Source organism: Falco punctatus (genome assembly GCF_963210335.1).
Source record: "Falco punctatus genome assembly, chromosome: 6".
Classification (NCBI taxonomy): Eukaryota; Metazoa; Chordata; class Aves; order Falconiformes; family Falconidae; genus Falco; species Falco punctatus.
Genome location: NC_137585.1, coordinates 10757012 through 10776379, shown reverse-complemented (window position 1 = coordinate 10776379; position 19368 = coordinate 10757012). Strand labels below are relative to the sequence as shown.

At 40.4% G+C, this 19368-nt stretch overlaps 1 protein-coding gene across 1 annotated transcript in view; it reads left to right on the top strand.

Annotated features, from left to right (window-relative positions):
- The window catches only part of VWF (von Willebrand factor), a 143112-nt gene that overhangs the window by 90049 nt on the left and 33695 nt on the right, over nt 1-19368 (top strand). Inside the window, exons 33-38 of the mRNA XM_080391421.1 lie at nt 728-771; nt 5249-5426; nt 7835-8055; nt 9044-9236; nt 9845-10186; nt 16903-17108. Of these exons, the coding sequence (XP_080247547.1) occupies nt 728-771; nt 5249-5426; nt 7835-8055; nt 9044-9236; nt 9845-10186; nt 16903-17108 (1184 nt within the window). The remainder of the gene's footprint in view (nt 1-727; nt 772-5248; nt 5427-7834; nt 8056-9043; nt 9237-9844; nt 10187-16902; nt 17109-19368) is intronic.

Genomic DNA, 19368 nt, shown 5'->3' with positions numbered 1-19368 from the left:
CATGCCATAGTACTTACATGAAATTACTTTCCATATATCTGTAGGTGTGTTATGAGAGCACATAAACAGAAACTGCAATTCAGCGGGTGCCTTGTGACCATCTAACTGCATAAAAGAATTACCCATCACAGTAATACCTGAATGTATGGAAGCTGAATTTGAGTATTCTTACTGCAGCTCTTTGCATACTTACGCTAGTTGCTGACAAATCTTGTTTTGGGGTTACTCGTTGTATTTATCTTTCTGCATTTAAGAAATGTGTGTGCATAGGTGTGTAAGTTCTCGTTACCTGCTAGTTATAAGAAATACTCTCAGTTCATCACAAGGTTCAGAAGTAAGGCTGGACCCCACCTCGGAGCTAAAGCCATGGTTTTGAAGCACCATCTGGGCAGAGCTGTATGTCAAACATGCAAGGAGTGCTGTAGAATTGCAGCTTACCTCTTGTTTACAGGGTATTTACAGGGTATTTTGGGACCAATGTCATTGCCGAGGTCAGGTAATCCTAGTAGCAGCAAAGTTTATGCATTCTTTGACTTTTGTACATGTTGGACAAATGCCTGTAATCTTCAGGTAGGAATTCTCACATTCTAACACCCCCCCACACACACACACCACCCCTTCTTACAGCCTATGTCATGTTAAGTAAGCAATCTGTGTTTTGGTGACCACCACTTAGAAGGCTGGTTAAGGGAATGAAATGGCTTAAAGATGTCTGTTTCTCTTTCAGAATCTGTCAGAGAATGTATAGATGAGGATGGAAACAAAAAGAAAGTAAGTATATTGCGTGGGTCATCCATTTGGCTTTCATGTTACAAAGTTCCTGCAGGGCCGTGAATAGCTTTGTAGATATTCTGAAATAAAAATGTTGGACAATATTAAGTGTTAAGAATTATCTTGGAGGAGGAGAACATTGGCTTTTGAACTGATGGGATAACTTTGGACACAAAGGAGGCTTTCTCTAACAACACCTGCTCTTGTAGTGTGTTGAATCCTATTGAAAGCAGTGCAGAGCTAAAACTTGTGACAGTGTGTGTCTTCCCTGACAAAATGTACTTCCGTCTCCTGTTGAAAGAAGTTCTGGGAAAGCCAAACATGGCCAAAATAAAGACACATGTATAGGGCGAAGCAATGTCATTGTCCAGACCCTCTCCTGCTAAAAATACAAGTACCTTGGCCCTATGAAAATTTTCTAGGAAGACAATTATTGTGTGATAGTTATCTCTCTAGGGAAAATCATCTCTTAAGTAATGAAATCAAAGTTCTTGGTGTTCATTTGCAGAAAATTTTTTATAATCCTAAGAAAATGCTCAGATATGTTAGTAAACCTGTCTGATCTCTCGAAAGTGACCTGCCCTAAGAAAGGAATGATGCAGAAGTTATAAATGGTTCAGTTCCTTCATCTCAGGTGAAATGTCAAGATTTTTGAGGGTATATGATACTTCATGCATTTAAAAATATTAGAATAAGCTTGTTACATGTTTTCTAGTAGGGGTCAGTTATGAGTTCTGCCCTAGGATTTATCTTGAATTTCCAGTACATTAAAAATACTTCAATTTTTCCCTTGTGAAGACATGACTGTAAGGAAGGATGTGGCTAATAAGGAAATGCTTATGAATTGTCTAAACACAGGAAACATACTATCGAAGTTGCTTTACACAGTTGGCCTCGGTCAGCTGGTCAGAACACAGAAAGGCTTTAGTTAGATCAGACACCAAGTTTAACCTGGTGGCTTTGAGGCTGGCAACCTAATTAAGAAAAAACAATAAACAAAACCTAAACTTGAAAAACTTTCATAATTAAAACCAACAAAAAAAATCAGATTCTTGTGGTTTAGTCATTTGAACTGCATGTGTCCAGATGTCTGGGCTCCTAGGAGCAGACACAGGTACATGTAGATAAGTGCTGGGAAGGCTCAACTTGAATTTCAGACATGTCAGGTTTCATTTTTTTGGTGATAAACCTAAAACACAATTTCCGTTCTGGCTAAAATGCTTTTGGAAGAAAACAGGCCAGGTTCCAGTCCATGTAAAAATGAACCACACTTTCAAATGGTAGCCTTCAGGGGGTTTTTGTGTTACCTCTTCAGTCAGTCAGAAAAAAATGGGTTTTAGAAGACACTGCCACCATGGTAGTAGCCCTTGCCTTTTGGAGGAGGCTGTCGAGCATCCCGTGGTGAGGACAGTGGAAGCGTTCTGCCTCTGGTGTTCAGCACCCACACTGTGAACTCCTCTGCTGCCTCACTGGAAACAGTGTGCCACCATTGCCCTCTTACCCTCTTCCAGTGTAGTCCACAAATCCACAGGGATGAAGAATCAAGGCTCTTTCCTAATAGAGAAAACACAGGCTCTTACATTGAATCCATAATATTTCAGGAGTTACTCAGAGAGTTACTGCAGGAGGCTCAGTTCCCCAAGCGGGATGTCTGTCATGCACCTGGAAATTGTGGGAACTGACTGATCTCTTGTAGTTTGCAAGGAAATCAGAGCTCTGAGGATCAAAAATCTCAGCCTAAATCCTATCAGTATTGTGAGTGATACCATTTGTTAAGGATTTTTTTTTTTTTTTTTTGTGATTACCTCTACCCTGGAAATGTCTGTTGAAGGAAGATTCATGGCTAAGGCCACTGTTAGCAGCAGAAGGATGGAAGATCAAATGTGCTAGATCAGGCTAAAAATCTATCCAACCCCCTGTATTATGTGGCCAAAAATAGAAGTAGGGGAAGAATGTAGGTAAGTGTATATAAAAATTCCCTGAAGTGTCCTAGCCTTGAACAATCTGTGACTCAGGGACACCCTGAGCTGCAAGTGGCACCTTTTCGTGTTTGACAGTGCTCAATAATTTTCACGTCCATTAATTTCTTCAGTCATTCTTTGAAGCCATCCGTGTAAGTTTGTAGAACTCATCATATCCAGTGGCAAGGAGTCCCAATAGTGCTAAATACAGGCTGTGTAAAGAACTACTGTTTTAATATTGATCTTGCCAGCAGAATATGTGAATCATTATGATAGATTGTTGGTTTTTTTTTTTAATGTAGTTATTTTTCATCCGTAATTTTGTTTTGATGCTTTTATGCAGGCATAAGGGTGATAATAGAAGTATAGGTACTTACAATGTTAGTACTTCATCATGAAGTGATCTGCGTGGTGATCTTCAACATTTCTAATCTACATATGGCAGTAAGAACCACATCCCTAAACAAGCAGTTTCTGTAACATTGACTTTCCTAGTATCGTTCAGCACTTGGTTTAGAGAAGCACAAACAAACAAAACCCTGACCAAATTAAAAGGTGTCATCTGATGAAGCTGGTCAAGGTACATGGCACGCTCTCCTGCAGATGCACAGTAAGAGGAGGAGTGTGCGAGCCCAGGTCTGCAGGTTCAGAGCTCCCTCAGAGAGGAAGTCTGAGGCTTCCTCCAGTGTGCTGGCAGGTTTCAGCAGACTTATCCTTCACTATTTAGAAACCTCTGCTTTTGCTTTCCTTACTGTCCTATCTTTACTCGTATGATTTCATATTAATTGAGATTTAGGCTTTCTTTGTCTTCAGAGACCCTGCGTTTTCCTCTGCACCAGGATTCTTGGCTTTTTTGGATCCTTCAACTGATATTTTTATTTTAATGGGCTGTGCTTTGCTTTTCTTCTCCAGCTTAGATGTTTTCCAATAGATGTCCTGTTAAGGAGTGAAATAAAAATAATTAAACATGTATGGATGCCAGAGGGTCCTTTGCCAGGCTTGCACAGCTGTATATTGTACCCTTTCAGGTGCTCCACTTTCAGTAAGTTTTAGGCGAGACAACTGTAATTAAAAAACATTCCATTTCTTCATATCTAAGTACTTTTTCCTATTTTTTCCATGCTTAAAGACCTTCACATTACTTTTTAACAGCTTCCTCTAGGCTCAGAAGCCTGAAAAGTATTAAGCCACTTTCAGGGCAAGTTGCTTTCTCAAAGTTCTGAAACACACAAAGAAGGTCCAGTAAATTAACTCATATTTAATATGTAATTTTTTATGGCTGCAAATCTGGCAGGGCTCTTTTAGACTTGATGGTATCATATAGCTCAGAGATATAAAGCAATACTTTCATATCACTGTTCTTGGTTTGCACATTAGTGGCAAGAACAGTCTGTGAATTACATTGTGGTTACCTAGGTATTTCATCACTTTGGTCTTCTCTTTCATGGGAATGATGGGTAAGCTGAAAAGGAGAGGATGGGAGATGACCTTGCCCAGTAGCAACCATCTTTTCTTCCCCACATGTTTCTGCCTGTGAATATCAAGAAATGTTATCCAGTTCACAGAACCACTGTCTCACTTGTTACTAATGCTTCTGGGCTCACCTCTGTAGGGACAGGTCTGGAACAGGCTGTTTCCCACATTTGGGGATATTCTTGGGAATGCAGACCTCAGGGATGAACACTCTGTTTTGAAATTCTTTGACCCTATTTATGGACTTTAGAGCTCTGTGGGACGGGGGCCAGAGAGCTCAGCTTTTTGCAGATATGAATCTTGAGATATTCCAGATTGTAAGCACATCTATTTCTCTGTCATTTATTAGTATGTAATCTTGGTGCCTTAAAATTTAGACTGCCTTAAAAATTACTGTCCTTTAGAAGATGAGAACATATTTCCTATTTTATTTTTAATTTTACAAAACCACTATGTATATCTAATAACATTAATCTGGTAAAGGAACAATTTCCCTTTGGGAAGGGAGGAACCGTTTTAAAGTTTTGGAGTTGTGGATAAAATAACTAGAGTATTACACACCTTTCTAGCTTGGAACAAATATTGTTAATTCCTGCTGTGCCATGACCATCTGTGCTCAGAGCTCTTTCTAAAATAATTTTATGGCTTATGAAAACTAAAGGCTTTGACATTTAAAGAAAAGCTAAGGGGAATTCTTTGTTGACTATGCTATTCATGCATGCTGTAGGATGGCTAAACTAACAATAGATGGAGTACCAGATACTTCATTCTGCTGTAAAAAAAAAACCATCTCCTGTTCTAGATTATTATCTTTTGCTTGGAATTTCAGAGTCTATTTCCTACAGCGTTGCTAATTTAAACTTTCTCATCCTCTTGAAGTCCTTAATACACTGCCTTCTATTATTTAATTGTCCAAGGCTAATTTGAGTAGCACTGCTGCCAGTGTCACTTTACTTGCTAGCTGTAGGATAGTGGCAGCAGCCAAATGTTGCATTTTTCTCCCCTCTGCCCATGTTCTTTTCAATTGTTGTCTCCCTATCTAGCCTGGTGATAAATGGACATTAGCAGACCAGTGCCACACTGTGACATGCTTTCCAGGAGATTACACAGTTCTGGAGAGTCACCAAATTAACTGTGAGAGGATGCCAAAGCCAGTATGTCACAGCAATCTTCCTGCAGTTAAGATTGAAGAAACTTGTGGTTGCCGATGGATGTGTCCATGTGAGTATCTATCTTTGCATGCGTGCCTCTCCCTCCCCACCACTTGAAATGTGTAACAGAGAAGTATTGCTGAATGGAGCTGCTCAGCTGTACACATCAGAGATGACTGGGGTGGGAGGACTTGATGCTGTACACAGGTTAAACATCTAGGAGCGTGAGAGTCTCACTGGTGCCTGGAATGTGGAACGCTATTTGCAAGTTCAGGGCCACCAATCCCTTTAGATATCCAAAATTTTAACACCTCAAGTTTTAGCATTTCCTAAAAGCCCATTTGATTATCCAAACCCTTTAAAGCTAACATTTCTGTTTTGATGTAAGTATTTCAAAAAAAGTAGAAAGGTTTTAGTGGAGTAATAACAAATATTTTAAAGTGCTTAAAAGATACTTTTGGTGATATCTACCCATAGAAAATGCATCTGTAATAATTTTCTTGATCCTAAATGCATTGACAGCCACATGAAGGCATTACTTTGGGCATTCAAAACGTGTCTTCATAAAGAATTTCTGAAAGGATGAAATGAAAATTACCATTTCTACTGTTAAGCTGATTATCATGAGAAGACCTATAGTTAACTTGAGATTGCTCCTGTTTAACATGAGCTAACAATTGTTTAACTCTGCAAATGTAATGAGCCATGATACCCAAGATTTTACTTTTTTTTTCCCCCAAGGTGGTACAGCTTGTGAGGGAAAAGTAGTAAGTTTTCATGCATTATAGAAGGAGGGGATAAAAAAATCCCCAACCCCACCTAGCTGATCAAAACCCCACAGGTAAAGCACCCTTCTTTAAATGACAGGGTGATGCTGTGTCAACTAAAGCAATGTCTGCCCATCTGTAGCAGGCAGGAAGGCGGACTTGGATGCTGAAGTCAGAGCCCAAACTCACAGCAACCAGTAAACTTTAGAGATGGACATAGCAAAGTAGGTGCTTAGTAGGAGGTCACTGTTCTTCTTCAGCATCTCTTTGTTGTTCAGGGTGGAGGCTGGTTAAATCTGCGCTGCAGGAGCACAGCAGTGCATAGTTAATTGACTCTCCTGACTCAGTGAAGCTGTATGCAGTTATTCAGAGAGCTAAAGCACGCTTTCGGGTGATTGCTTGACAGTATGGATGATATGACAAATGCTTTTGCAAGGAGGAAGTACTTGAAAAAGTGTTCTTATGTCATATAACTGAGTTCAGAGAACAGATCAGGAGCTATACCATAAAGGTATTCCTTTGCTGAACTAGTTACAAGTTTTATAGTAACATGATTTGCAACATGTAATTCATGGCTATTGGGTGATTTTGGACGTCATTTAAATGGATTGCATCAATACATTTTGTGCTACAGAACACCTAGGAGAAATTTAAAAGGATTCTATTATCCTTGGAATTTGTTTAGATGTCCATGAACAAAAAAATGGTTGAGAAATAGTGTTTTATTTCTAACTTATTTCATTATTGTTTATATGTGAACTTTATAAGCAGGTAGAGCAAAATATCTGAAGATACACGACTGCTCCAAAGGGAGCTTGCTTGATTGCTTTTTTGTTTTGCTTTTTTTTGGTTAAGCACAGGTTGCTCTTTGTAACAGATTATTCTCAGATTTCAAGTAGAAGCCAGGTAGCTGAATTATACACAATGAGAATTTTCTAACTACCTGTTTAACTGACATTGTTTTTATTGTCCTTATTATCTTTAAGTAAAAGATTTGAAAATGCATGAGTCGGAAGCATCCTTTTACTTAAGTTTTGTTTTGGTATTTGTGAGATTGTAATCCTTGTTTTCCAGTTAACGAAGACAAGAAATTGTTTATGATCTAATGACCAGGACACTGAGCTGTCAGTTGGCCATTAGTTTATTCTGTGCACATTATCTCTCTGCCCTTTTCCTGTTTCATATCTGGAAAAAAAAAAAAAAAAAAAAAGGTAGAGTCCCCTAGTTTCAACATGATATGTGTTTGATAGGCATGAAGTAGTGTTATTCTGTTTTTAATGTAATACTGCACAGAATAAAATGCAATACCATGGTACAAATGCAATGCAAAACATAGACTGTAACATACTTTTTTTTTTTCCTACAAATAGGGAAGGGGTTTTCCCTGCTTTTATTTTTCATATAAAAATTATTAATATTAAATGTAAGTGAATTTCCTGCAAAAGGATTTTCTATGAGTTTATCCAAACCTTTTGTAATACTAATGGCTCCAGATGAAGATACCTGGGGGGGGGCGGGGGGGCGGGGGGGGGAGGGAGGGAAGTGAAGTATTTACCAAAGTTTCTTGTCAGTGATTTCTTGCAGCATTTGCAATTCATTACCTTCCTAGCTTTCTCAATTAATTGGTTCCACATATCCATAATGATTGTGAAGAAACAATCACATTTGAATAAAAGCAAATGTCTTTTTTTTTTTCTTCATTGATTTGCAGGTGTCTGTATGGGAAGTTCATCTCGACATATTGTCACTTTTGATGGGCTGAATTTTAAGCTGACCGGCAATTGCTCCTACACCTTGTTTCAAGACATGCAACGTGATGTTGAAGTTCTCCTCCATGAAGGACCATGCAGAGCAACACCAAAGATTAACTGTATGGACTCCATTGAAGTGAAACATCATGGTGTATCTGTTCAGCTCTTCAGTGACATGACAGTAAGCTAAATGCAATTAAATGATCTGTGCATTGTCTGCTCTTGCTATAAAATTCAGGTTACGAGGCCAAATTTGTACCCTTTATCTAGTTTCCCCTTGCAGCCTATTCTTAGGCTTCTGAGCAAATGCCTCATTTCAATTTCATGATACAGTCTATGTTCACATAATGACCCAGACACATTCCTCCTCTTGCTTTCCCCATTGTGCTCATGTGACAATGTCAAGAACATGGAATTTGGCAATATCTCCCTGACACTGCTGCCAGAAAGGCAGGGTTTATAGACAGGACATACTGCACTCTGATTCTTCTCTTTTGGCAGAGGTCCTTTACACAATGTTAACATTTGGTACATGGGAGGGGAGTCTATTCTTCACAAATTTATACATGACTGGCTAGTTGAAGAACAAAGTAGTTGGTTCTTTCCTTTGTGTAGATGGACCTCAGCATTAGAAGAAAGGCCAACTTAGTATGCATTACATCTTTTTAATAGGCAGATAAGTATTCAAATTCAATACAACACATTAGTCAATCTCTGGGTTTCTCAGACGTGCAGGAACTGGTTAGCCAGCAAAGGTGATCTCTTCTGACATGTGTAGCAAAACAGGATGGACCAAAACACCTGCACCAAGTTCTGAATGGTGGTGGGCAGCCTTGACTTTCACTGACGTTCATTGGTAATCAGGGTCTGTAGGCAGCATTTTAGCTTCATGACATTAGATTGCTAGTCTATTCGTATGTGGTGCTGAAGAAATGCACTCATATGGGAGAACGCTGACAGAGAAGTTCATGTAATGCACGGTATGAAGGTCAATTAGTTCTGTATATTTTTCAAATTGATGTGCAAACAGCTTGCAAAATTGGGTCATGTCAACATTCAGTTGGATCTTCAAGTACTTGTGAAGTCAAAATGTATTTCAATTGTAAGATTGGATTGATCTTAGCTACTTCCTAGAACTGATATGATGATGTTGCCTTTTTTGAAAACAGGTGACTGTTGACGGTGAAAGGGTTCATATACCCTATTCTAGCAGTTTGTTTGAAGTCACTGTCTATGGAGCAATAATGCATGAAATCAAGTTCTCCCATCTTGGACATAATCTCACATTTACTCCAATAAGCAATGAATTTATTCTTAAACTTAATTCAAAGAGCTTTTCTTCAGGAACACGAGGGCTTTGTGGTAAGTTTGAAAGCTAGTAATTCTCACAGCTTCCTACTTGGACTTGAACTGCTATATATGTAATTTGTGTGGCCCTAAACCTGTAAAATCTCTGGCTGAACTGATCCCCTGTTGCTGGCACATTGCTAAGCCATGTAGATTTTTCTACTGTGCCCATCGATATAAGAGCTCATTGACTCCTAGTAATACCTTAGAAAGAACAGGATAGACATGTTTTACTTATTTCACACTACCTTTTCAAGGAGATTAGTTTTTTATGGGGGTTTAGCTTACATAGACATATGTGAGGGCGACAACCTATGCTTGCAGTGAAGGTGAAAGGTCTGTAAGGGGTACTACTACCTGGGAGAATTAATTGTATGGTATCTTCAATGGCATAATCTGTTGCATAGCCTCTATCTCCTGTAATAAGGGAAGGGGAAACAAGACCCAGGGTTTTTATGCCTCTGTTGATAATAGCTGTAAGGAATATCGTTCATTCCCCTTCCCCTTGGCATTCACTGAGTGGCCCCAGCCAGCTCTGTCTTGTCCTGTGCCTGTTTTCTCTAAGTTTATTTTATTGTTGACTGTATTCAGACTTTTTCTTTTCCTTTTACTTACCCTCATAGGGTTGTGTGACCAGAACCACGTCAATGACTTCACGTTACGTGATGGCTCTGTCACAACCGACAGCAGTGTTTTTATCCAAGACTGGACAGTGAAAGAGCTGGGGAAGATCTGTGAATTCCACAGAGAAGAGAGATGCTCTGAGCATGCAACGAGCCACTGCCGCCTTCTGCTCTCCGATCAGTTTGCAGAGTGTCATAGGGTGATCTCCCCCAACATGTTCTACGAGGCCTGCACAGAGACCAGCTGCTATGAGGACGAAGCCTGCGAGATGATAACTTCCTACGCTCACATCTGCAGGGAAAACGGCATCTGCGTAGACTGGAGAACGCCCGAGTTTTGTCGTAAGGGGTTTACTCTATGTGAAAACTGATATGGAAACTGTGTTATTTGGTGATGGTGGTGACAATGGCCATCTTGTCAGTGTAATATTAATTTTTGAATGCCATGTAATGGGACAGAAGTTCCAGACCAAGTTTACCATACTTCTTGCACACATATTGCGGATCTGATAACTTGTTTGTCATCAACTAAGTTGCGTATTATGGAAAAAGTGTTTCTTGGTAAATACCTAACTAGTAAAATGCAAGGTAGTTATGCAAGGCTAGAAGGATAACCCATGACATAAAAATACAGTGAAAGCTGTGCACAGGTAAACACAGCTTTGTGATAGTACCTGACTTTGCAGCCACCAAACCATCGTGGGGCCAGGTCTGGAGTGAGAATCTGCTCTGATTCTGCCAGGCAGTTTTTAGCTGCAGATATTCTTGCTTTGGTGCAGACATTGGAGGATCTGTACAAGGCAGACAGGGAAACTCATAATTTGGACTAGTGGAACTGCTTCCCAGCCTGTCACTGTTGTAGCTGCACATAGTGGCACAGAATAAGATGTTTCTCTGTAATAGTTTCACAAATTCCCCTTTCCAACCAAAGCCTATACCTTTCAGACAGTGACGGAAGAGCCAGAGTGTTTTTAAGTTTCTACCGCAGTGAAAAATGGGGAAATGGCCCCTCTCCATGGTGCCTTTTCTTGCTAGCACATGAAAGCTGCACTGATCAAACCAGCTGTAATTTGCTTTGCAAATCTGGTTCTCCTTCTGGCTGTGTTTTGCTTGTGTTTTGCGGGTGAAGAGTTTTCTGTGAGAAAGCAGTATATTGGGATGTGAGTCTTGCAGATTGCCCAGAGCCCAAGGGATGCAGGACAAGAATGCTACTGATAAGTTCAGGGGGTTGTCACTTTGAATACCTGCTCCCCTAGATTCTTATAGACATAAGTAGTTCCGCCCTATCTTCCTGGTTGGTTTTTTTTGTTTGTTTGTTTGTTTGTTTTTTTTTTTTTTTTTTTTTTTTTGTTTGTTTGTTTGTTTGTGGTTTTTTTTTTTGCTTTTCTCCTTACGGTGCTGTTGTGAGGCATACCTAAAGATCTGCCAAAAATGCAACATATAGTTAAGTACAAATAAATAACTCTTGAGGTGGCGTATTCTGTACCTTTTCCTGTTAGTCTGTCTGCAGTGAGGGTTACAGATATTGAGATATTCACTTGATGTTTCTGATTTAATCAGGCATCTGAGATGTGTATGTTTGTAGGCATTTTCTTTCCCAGCTAGCCCCTCATATAGTGTCTTGATATTCTAGGTTTTTTTCACATCTTCTGCCTCTCCAGTTTAGTCAGTTCTCGTTGCCTTGCTTTCTTTCCCTCTTGCTGCCCAGATACTTTTCATTTCAGAACTGGAGAACTAACATCCTAACGGCATGATACCACAAAAATTCAGTACATATTTTAGTTTTGTTCATGTTTTAAACTCAGACTGAGGGAATGATGGGATAGGAAGTCAAGAATGTGAATATGAATTTGGCCTGAGCCTCTGGTTAGTGTCTTAAATGTCTTTCCAGGATAGGTTATTGAAGAACACGTTACTGTTGCAGGCTGAATCTTTTAAGAAACAGCACAGTCTGTTTGGAGCATAGTCCTGGAAGACAGAGGAAGAGTATTGCCATTTTCCAAATCTGGTGCTTCAGTCAGACTTTGCAAATTATAATGTCCAAGGCTGAATGTCAGTGGAGTAACTTAATAACGCTTTGCGGTTTTGAAATTCCCATCTTGTCAGACAGTGTATACAGGGATAGAGAAAGAGTTGCCCATTTTAACACTAGTTGCATGAAACAGTCCTTAGTGTCCTAACAACAGCATCATCATCTTCCTTCAATCAGGTGCATGTGTGCAGCTGCCAAAAATTAAATTGCCAATTACAGGGGCATTATACAGGCTACATTAATGACTAAATAGGCAGTGCAGCTTAATCACTCTACAACAATGTTAGTAGCAATGGCATGGTCTGGGATACCTTGCTTCCTTCCCTCCAACTCCATTAAATCCCTGTCATTTTGGTCGAGTTTGATTTGGGATGTTGTCAGTGCATATTAGGACATTTCAAGCAGTACAAGTCCTTCCTGACTGCATTGCCTGGATGGGTGGATATACTCGCTGGAATATCGGATAGAGGCAGGGCCTGTTCTCCATCCTGTTTGTTCAGTTCCACTGCCTGAGCATTCCGTAGTCCTTTTTGGGAGGATGGATGTGTTGAGTGGTAACTGGTAGACTCCAGCTTTGTGTCAATGGATGGAAGGAAACTCTACTCCAAGGTGGGAGTGCATAGTGAAGAAGATGTATTTAATTTTATTTTTTTTTAATTTTTCCCTCCCTGCTGCTCCCCCCGACCCCACACTTAGTAGACCTCAGTTGCAGCAGCCTGGATTTTCCACTGATAGCCGTGTAACCCTGAGGTGTAGAATATATACCTCTTGACCAGGCTCACCCTCACAGTGAATGCCTGTTGAATAGGGTTTCCACTTCAGTGACAGCACAGGCTCTATCTTAATGTGAAGATCATAGGGATTTCTAAAAAATCACTGTGTTACTAATATTGACACATGTTGGGATTCAGTTTTGCGTGAAGAGGAAGCTTTATTCACCTGGGAATAGGATTGTTTGTATAGTGATTAATGAATGAACTGAGATATATTAATTCTGCAGTTATAAAAGAAATAACAGCTCATGTGGAGGTGATGAAGTCAGCTTTGAACTGTGTAGTTCAAATAACAGTAGCAGTCAGCAAATTTTGCTCAGAAAGCAGAAATACCGAGAAGATAAATGACAGCAGCAGCAGTAGCAGTTGTTAATCTTCATATGCTGATGTTTCCATAAGTGCTTCTCAGCAGCTCTTCAAGCTCATTTGTATGCAATGTGGACATGCCCTCTAGGTACTTGCTCATGGTAGCTTGCAGATGAATTAAATTTAGATAGGTAGTTGATGCCTGCATGGTGTAGGAAGCAAACAGTAGTTGGTACTACTCAGTAGAGCTGTGGTTTTCTGAGGAACATGCTGGTGGCTCTCAGGAGCTGTAGGGATTCCTGCAAAAATATTTTGCTTGAAAACAGCATTTTTCATGAGCCATTCTGGTTGTCGGAAGGTTTTATATTTTGTCTTTCGTTGGGTTGTTTTGCAGGCCCACGTTAGAAAGCAAATGCATAACAGGTTGTGCCTGCTCAGCTGAGGGGCAGTGACATCTGGCAGAGAAGCAAGAACGAGATTCAAGAGGAGAAGGAGGAGGAGAGAAAACAATGGGATACAAAACCTCTTTAAACCACCTCTGCTAGTGAAGCATTTGTGTAGTGGAACTACACTGAGATTATCCGCTGCTGGGTGCTCACTGTGTAAGCAAGGCGTGCTGATGAGGACCATAACAGCTGAAGGATTTAAACCATGACTTGGAAATCAGCAGTATGGGGGTGGCTTTCTGACTGTCTTCAGCTGATCTGGGACAATTTTTCTCTTCCTCTTCCACCTCCAGCCATGCCTTCCCACTCCTTTTGCTGTGCTGGCAGTAGTCCTCACATGCAGTTTGGTGAGCTGTGAAAACTAGCTGTAAAAGGGGAAAAAGTGCCAGCAGAAAAGAGCAGCTGAGTGAGGAGATTAGGGAAAAGAGTGGACTGCTGCTTTTGATGGCAGCACTGACCTCAGTTCGTTTAATGTGGCCTTGAAACAACTCCCAAGAACACTGGAAAAACCCTTCTAAACATATTTCTTTGGGTAAAGATGACAGTTATGCGGGGGTGGGGCGTTTAAGAAAACTGTGCCTGAGCAAGGTGGGGAGCTACTGGCCCTTAATATTATTCACTGCATCTTCATGAGCACTGGCATTTTAGCTGTCCTTTTGGCTGCACGTGACAGGACAGTGAGGCAAAAGGCAGGTCAGCAGTATGTGACCTCAGGAGTGAGCTAGCTAGCTACTGAACTTGTGCTAGGTTATACTGCTGCTAAGAAAGAGTGGCATTGTTGCCTGAAAGGATGGATGCCTTTCTTCATGCATCACAGGCTTGAAAAGCACCCCTCCCCTAAATACCAATTTAGTACTTTAACCAAGGATGCTCGCTCTTGTGTGTTTGAGCCACAAAGTCAGAGTTAATACCGGTGCAAACTGTTGCTGGGTCTCTCACTCTGAATTAGTTAAATGGCTTATTTTATTTTGATGGAGTATACACCTTCTGTGGATCCTTATAGATGTTATTTTCTCCCAACCAGTAGCTACTAGGAATAGCTACTGTAATGTAAAAGAAAAATAAGCAGCCAAAGAAATGCCAATACTGAAATGTGCCAGATGACCCTTTGAAATCATACGTTTACGGGACCGTTTCCCAGCCCCCCCCCCCCCCCCCCCCCCCGCTTTTCTTTTACTATTCCCTGTTTGAAAAAAGAGGTCATCTTTTAATGGAGCCCACAAACAGAATAAATACCAATCCATGATCATAGTAGCATCATACAGACTAGTATTTGAGGTAGATTTCTTTTGAAACTAATTTGGGAAAAAATTGCTCTTCTATTATATAGTTTTCAGTCTTATTTTCACCTTTTGCTGCTAGCTGCAGTCTTTTCCTTTTCATTCAGAAGCAACAGGCATTTGAGGTGAGCACTGAAGTAGCCACCCAGGAGGGTGGCTTGTTGAAATACTTGTTTCTGAGGCTGAGCATGGGGAGTCCTTCATGCCTGCTCACATTCCATACCTCTGGCAGAAGTTTCCATACCAAAAGCAATTATGTGTATGTCAAGTAGGACCTGGCCAAATCTCTGCAGCATAAGGGCAGTGGTGTGTCTGAGGTGGCTTTCTGCAATCACCGGGTTCTCATTATTCCAGTAGGGTGAAAGGGATGGTTAGGGTGATTTTTCTGGACGTTGGTGGAGTGTATCCCATCTTTTGACACTGCTTACGTACATCTCATTCCCATGCTGTGAAGGACAGAGGTGACTTCAAAACCAAGGCATTCATGTGATCTCATGTATATTTCTTTTGCAAAACATAACCACCTAGTTTCTTCCTTCCTTCAGAAAGCATTGCCATTCTACACAGGCACATAGGCCTTTTGGTAGCACATCTGGAGTCTGGAGCACAGTCCTTCATTGCATTTTTCACATGCCTGACTCGTTAACGCCAGCCAAAGAGGAGGAAGGAGAAGTGGCTATGTTACATGAAGTACATTAGAGACTTTAGCATTGGTACTCATTCTGCTTGAGAGCTGTCCAGGTTCTGTGCTGATGGGCATCAGCATTAAACTCAAAAATAAATCTAATTTTGTACAGAGAAAGTTCACTAGCCCTAAAGCAGATCTAGCAGTAGGTAAGCAAGATGAAAGCCAGTGTGGTGAGTATATTTACTCACTCTGGAATAAAAGGAAATGACATGCTACCTTAACAGGTGCTGCGGATGTATTTTCAGATATTTATTAGAGCTGACGTGAGACCATCAGAGGCAGTAAGCACTGGTGTTTACACTCTGTGTTTACAGAACTGTTTCTGGAAATGAGTTCTGGAAAACATGGTGTAGTCTAGGTAGCTGATCATTAGTACAGGTTTTCAGAATCCAGCCAAAGCATTTCATGGTGGGACTGGACACCCCATCAAACTCCTGTGCCTTTTCAAGTTCCTCTGCATCTGCTGAACTATGATGGCTATCTACACATACAACCATAGATTCCAACACACTAGAAATAATTGAATTTAGCACAGCTTGAAACCAAAAAGGGTTAACATTAAAGACATCTATTTTCTGCTTCTTTTGACTGCTAAGAAGGGTGTGTGTAGACAGTTCAGCTGATGAATGCTTGTTTGGTTGGGAGCTCAGGTCTTCATTCAGTAATTTTATTTCAGTGTTTTTTGTCAGGGGACTGAAAAAAAGTTTCATAAACCTCACAGCAGTCACAAATAAGGAAATAAGAAACACTTTCCTAATTGAAGCTGTAGAGAAAAATAAAAAAGGCTTAAGGGAGCACACAGTATGGAAGCTGTGTCCACAGGTTTCTTGAATAGCTGTAGCCTTAGTTTTGTGTTTGCTTTTAAAGACAATACCTCAGTCTGGGGCACTCATCAGTAAAAAAATTATGTATTGGCTTAGGGGGGAATGCAACTTTCCTTGATTTAGTTAATTATGTTAATAAGGCTATTCAGTTAATAAGGTGCAGAAATCCAGCAGGTTCAGTTTTGAAGTACCAAAATGTTCTGTTTGTTAGCTTTCTTTAGTTGCTTGGGAACACTTCTGCTTATCAGATTGTAAAAAAAAATATCTTTGTTCAGTGCTTTAGTCTGTCCTGGGTATCTCCTAACCATGCACGGGTACCAGTGCTTCTCTAATACATGTCAAGGTGGTTCTAAATTCTTCTATCTCTTGCCTAGTGTTGAAAACAAAGTTAGGCAGGATGGTCAGCTCATGTAAGCCATTGTATTGTGTCATTTGTAGGGTAAGTCATACTTCACTGATTCCTATGGCCTAAAAATGTGGCTTGATTTCTGCATGGACTGTAACTTAAGCAGTTGCCTTCAATCACTTTCCACTGTGGATTTTGTTAGTTTTAAAAACATATTTTCAGTTAGTGGCTGCAGAGGACAAAATATGTTCACAGATGATGGCTTTCAAAAACCTGAACAGAATTGCTAAGAAAATGTGAGTGGAAACATTTATCTGCATTTCAGATCTCTTTATCTAAAGAGTTTTTTTCTGTCTTCCTCAGCAATGAAATGTCTCACATATTTGACATATGATCACTGCCACAAAGCCTGCGTAAAGCACTGTGAGAATAGTACCAAACTCAGTGTCTGCAAGGATTATCCCACAGAAGGCTGCTTCTGTCCAGATGGACAGGTGATTTTTAATGACAGCTGTGTTGATGAAGAGGTCTGCACACAATGCATCGGTGAAGATGGCACACACCATCAGGTAACCATATACTGAGCAGCTTACCTTTGTGAATGCTTGGGGTTCATGCTTTTGCGAGCAAATCTGTCTTATAAGTCTGTTTTCCCCTTTGGATACTTTATTTTCTAGCTCAGTTCCTCATAACTGGCCGGCTGTCAGCCCCATGTAGCTCCCCTAGTGTGAAATTGGCTGGGATGGATATAAAATTCACAGCTGGGACTGTGCAGACCCGGAAATGCATGACAAATTTGTGTGAAGGGAGGTCTAGAGGAAGAGAGGAGGGATGGCATAAGTCAACATTTACGAAGATAAACACCTCCATTCAGCAGGCTTTTACCAGTAATGACAATTCAATCATAAATCTGTAACCTTTACTTAAAAAGTATTGTATTGTCTTCGCAAAGCTTATTGAAAGGTTTTCAGTGGTTGGTGTGGAACAGTGAGACTGAGATGACCTTATGTCGAGTTGTATTAGTTTACACCCCTTTTTTTGATAAGAATATTACTTTGATGAAATTCATCATTTTAGTTTTACTGAAAATCCACTTTCCTCAGTTAAGTCAGATCTCTCTATGGCAGAATTGGATTGGGAAGAGCTATGGGTGCCGGCTGCCAGACTGCAGTGAAAAAGACTGTTGATTTCCATTTCAGCATCACACAGTGGGTGTGCAAACTCCTCCCTGCATCCCCTGTTCCAAGTAACAGGGGTTGTTACTCTTCACCCCCAGCTACTCAGCTCTGGGAGTTTTCACCTAAGTCAGCCAATCCTCTTCTTAAATCTGCAGTTTTGTTATGGGACTTTAAAGAGAAGGACTTTAATTTCAGTGTTTTATGGGCTTTAGATTCTTAATGAGATTTTTGAATGGTCTTATATTCACCAAACCTGCTGTGAAAGACATGTTTTTGTAACAGAACTTCTGTAAATAACAGAAGTATCTGTGTGTGTATAGTCTATTCTTTAAATAAAAAGATAGATTTAAAAAAGGAAATGAATGTATGTTCTCCGAATTACTTAATTTGAATGTGTAAATTTAGACTCACATTTTGTTCAGTGAGAAATGTGTTATAAACATTTACAGTTAAATTGCAAGGAAGCAAAGACTATTTGTGGCTGAAACACCTGTTTTAAGTACTGTTTGCACTGATTAACACAATGACAAAAATCAAACTTAAAAAAGCGAGCACCTTGCTTTAGGTGACAGGGTACCAGTGACCAATGCACTTGACTTAGTGAAGGAAGCACTTTGTGAGAGCAGGACGTGTACTGATGGCGGGTCTGCACTGAGTCCCGCAGCCTGCCCGCACACAGGACAGGTCCCCGCTGGTCCAAGGACCCCACTTTGCCATGGCTTGTGCCTTGGTGCAGCCTGCTGGTACTGTCAAACTGCAGCACACTGCAAAAGCCTTCACTAAATACCATTTCGAGGGTTTCCTACTGCTGGGCTGAGGGGCTGGTGCAGGAGCCTCAGGTGTACATACCCTATGGATTTTGGCAGCAAAAGGGAAGACGCAGGGAAAGTGCATTTGTTCCACAATGGCATTAGCATAATGATGCTTTCCAAAACAAAAAGTTCGAGTTTTCTGAAGGATTGAGCACATGCACCTTCTGTTAGCTTTTCCTTTAGGGTTGCAGTGTCCCCATACACAGGGCCACAATTTTTTTCTGTGTTCTCTTTTGGATCTTTGTTTCAAATACAGTATCACTGGATTTGTGTTGTGCTTGTAAAGTTGGTAAAATGGAAGGAAAAAAATATCCAGTAATTTTTGTAATAAAGGGAATAAAAAAAAAATCATTTCTTTTGAAGGAAAAAATATCTTGCAATGTATGTAATCGCTGCCCTAAACATAGTACAATTGTGCACAAATCTCAGTGACCCTGATAACTCTAGTTATTGTATTTCGATTCTATATGAAATAGTTGTTGCAAATGCAGATTAAAGTCATGGATCTGTGTGCCTTAAATCCTTGAATCCTTGGGCAATGCAGTGCATTTTCCATTTAAATAATTGTTCCAAGCCCTTGTGGATGGAGAAAAGCCTAGCGCATGTCTTGGGAATAATGTTTGCAGTGATATCTACTTGTTTCTGCTGAAGTTCTAAAATTCGTGAGTTGTTGCATGCCCCTTAATGGAGTTTTAACTGAAAACCTCTCGTCTGTACCCCAATGGCAGGGCTTAGATGCAGCTGCTGTGTGGTTGGGGAGGTGGAGGGCCAGGGAGGATCGGCTCACACGGCCGGTTTGCGTCTCCACCATTGCAGGATTAGCTGTGTGAGCACTACAA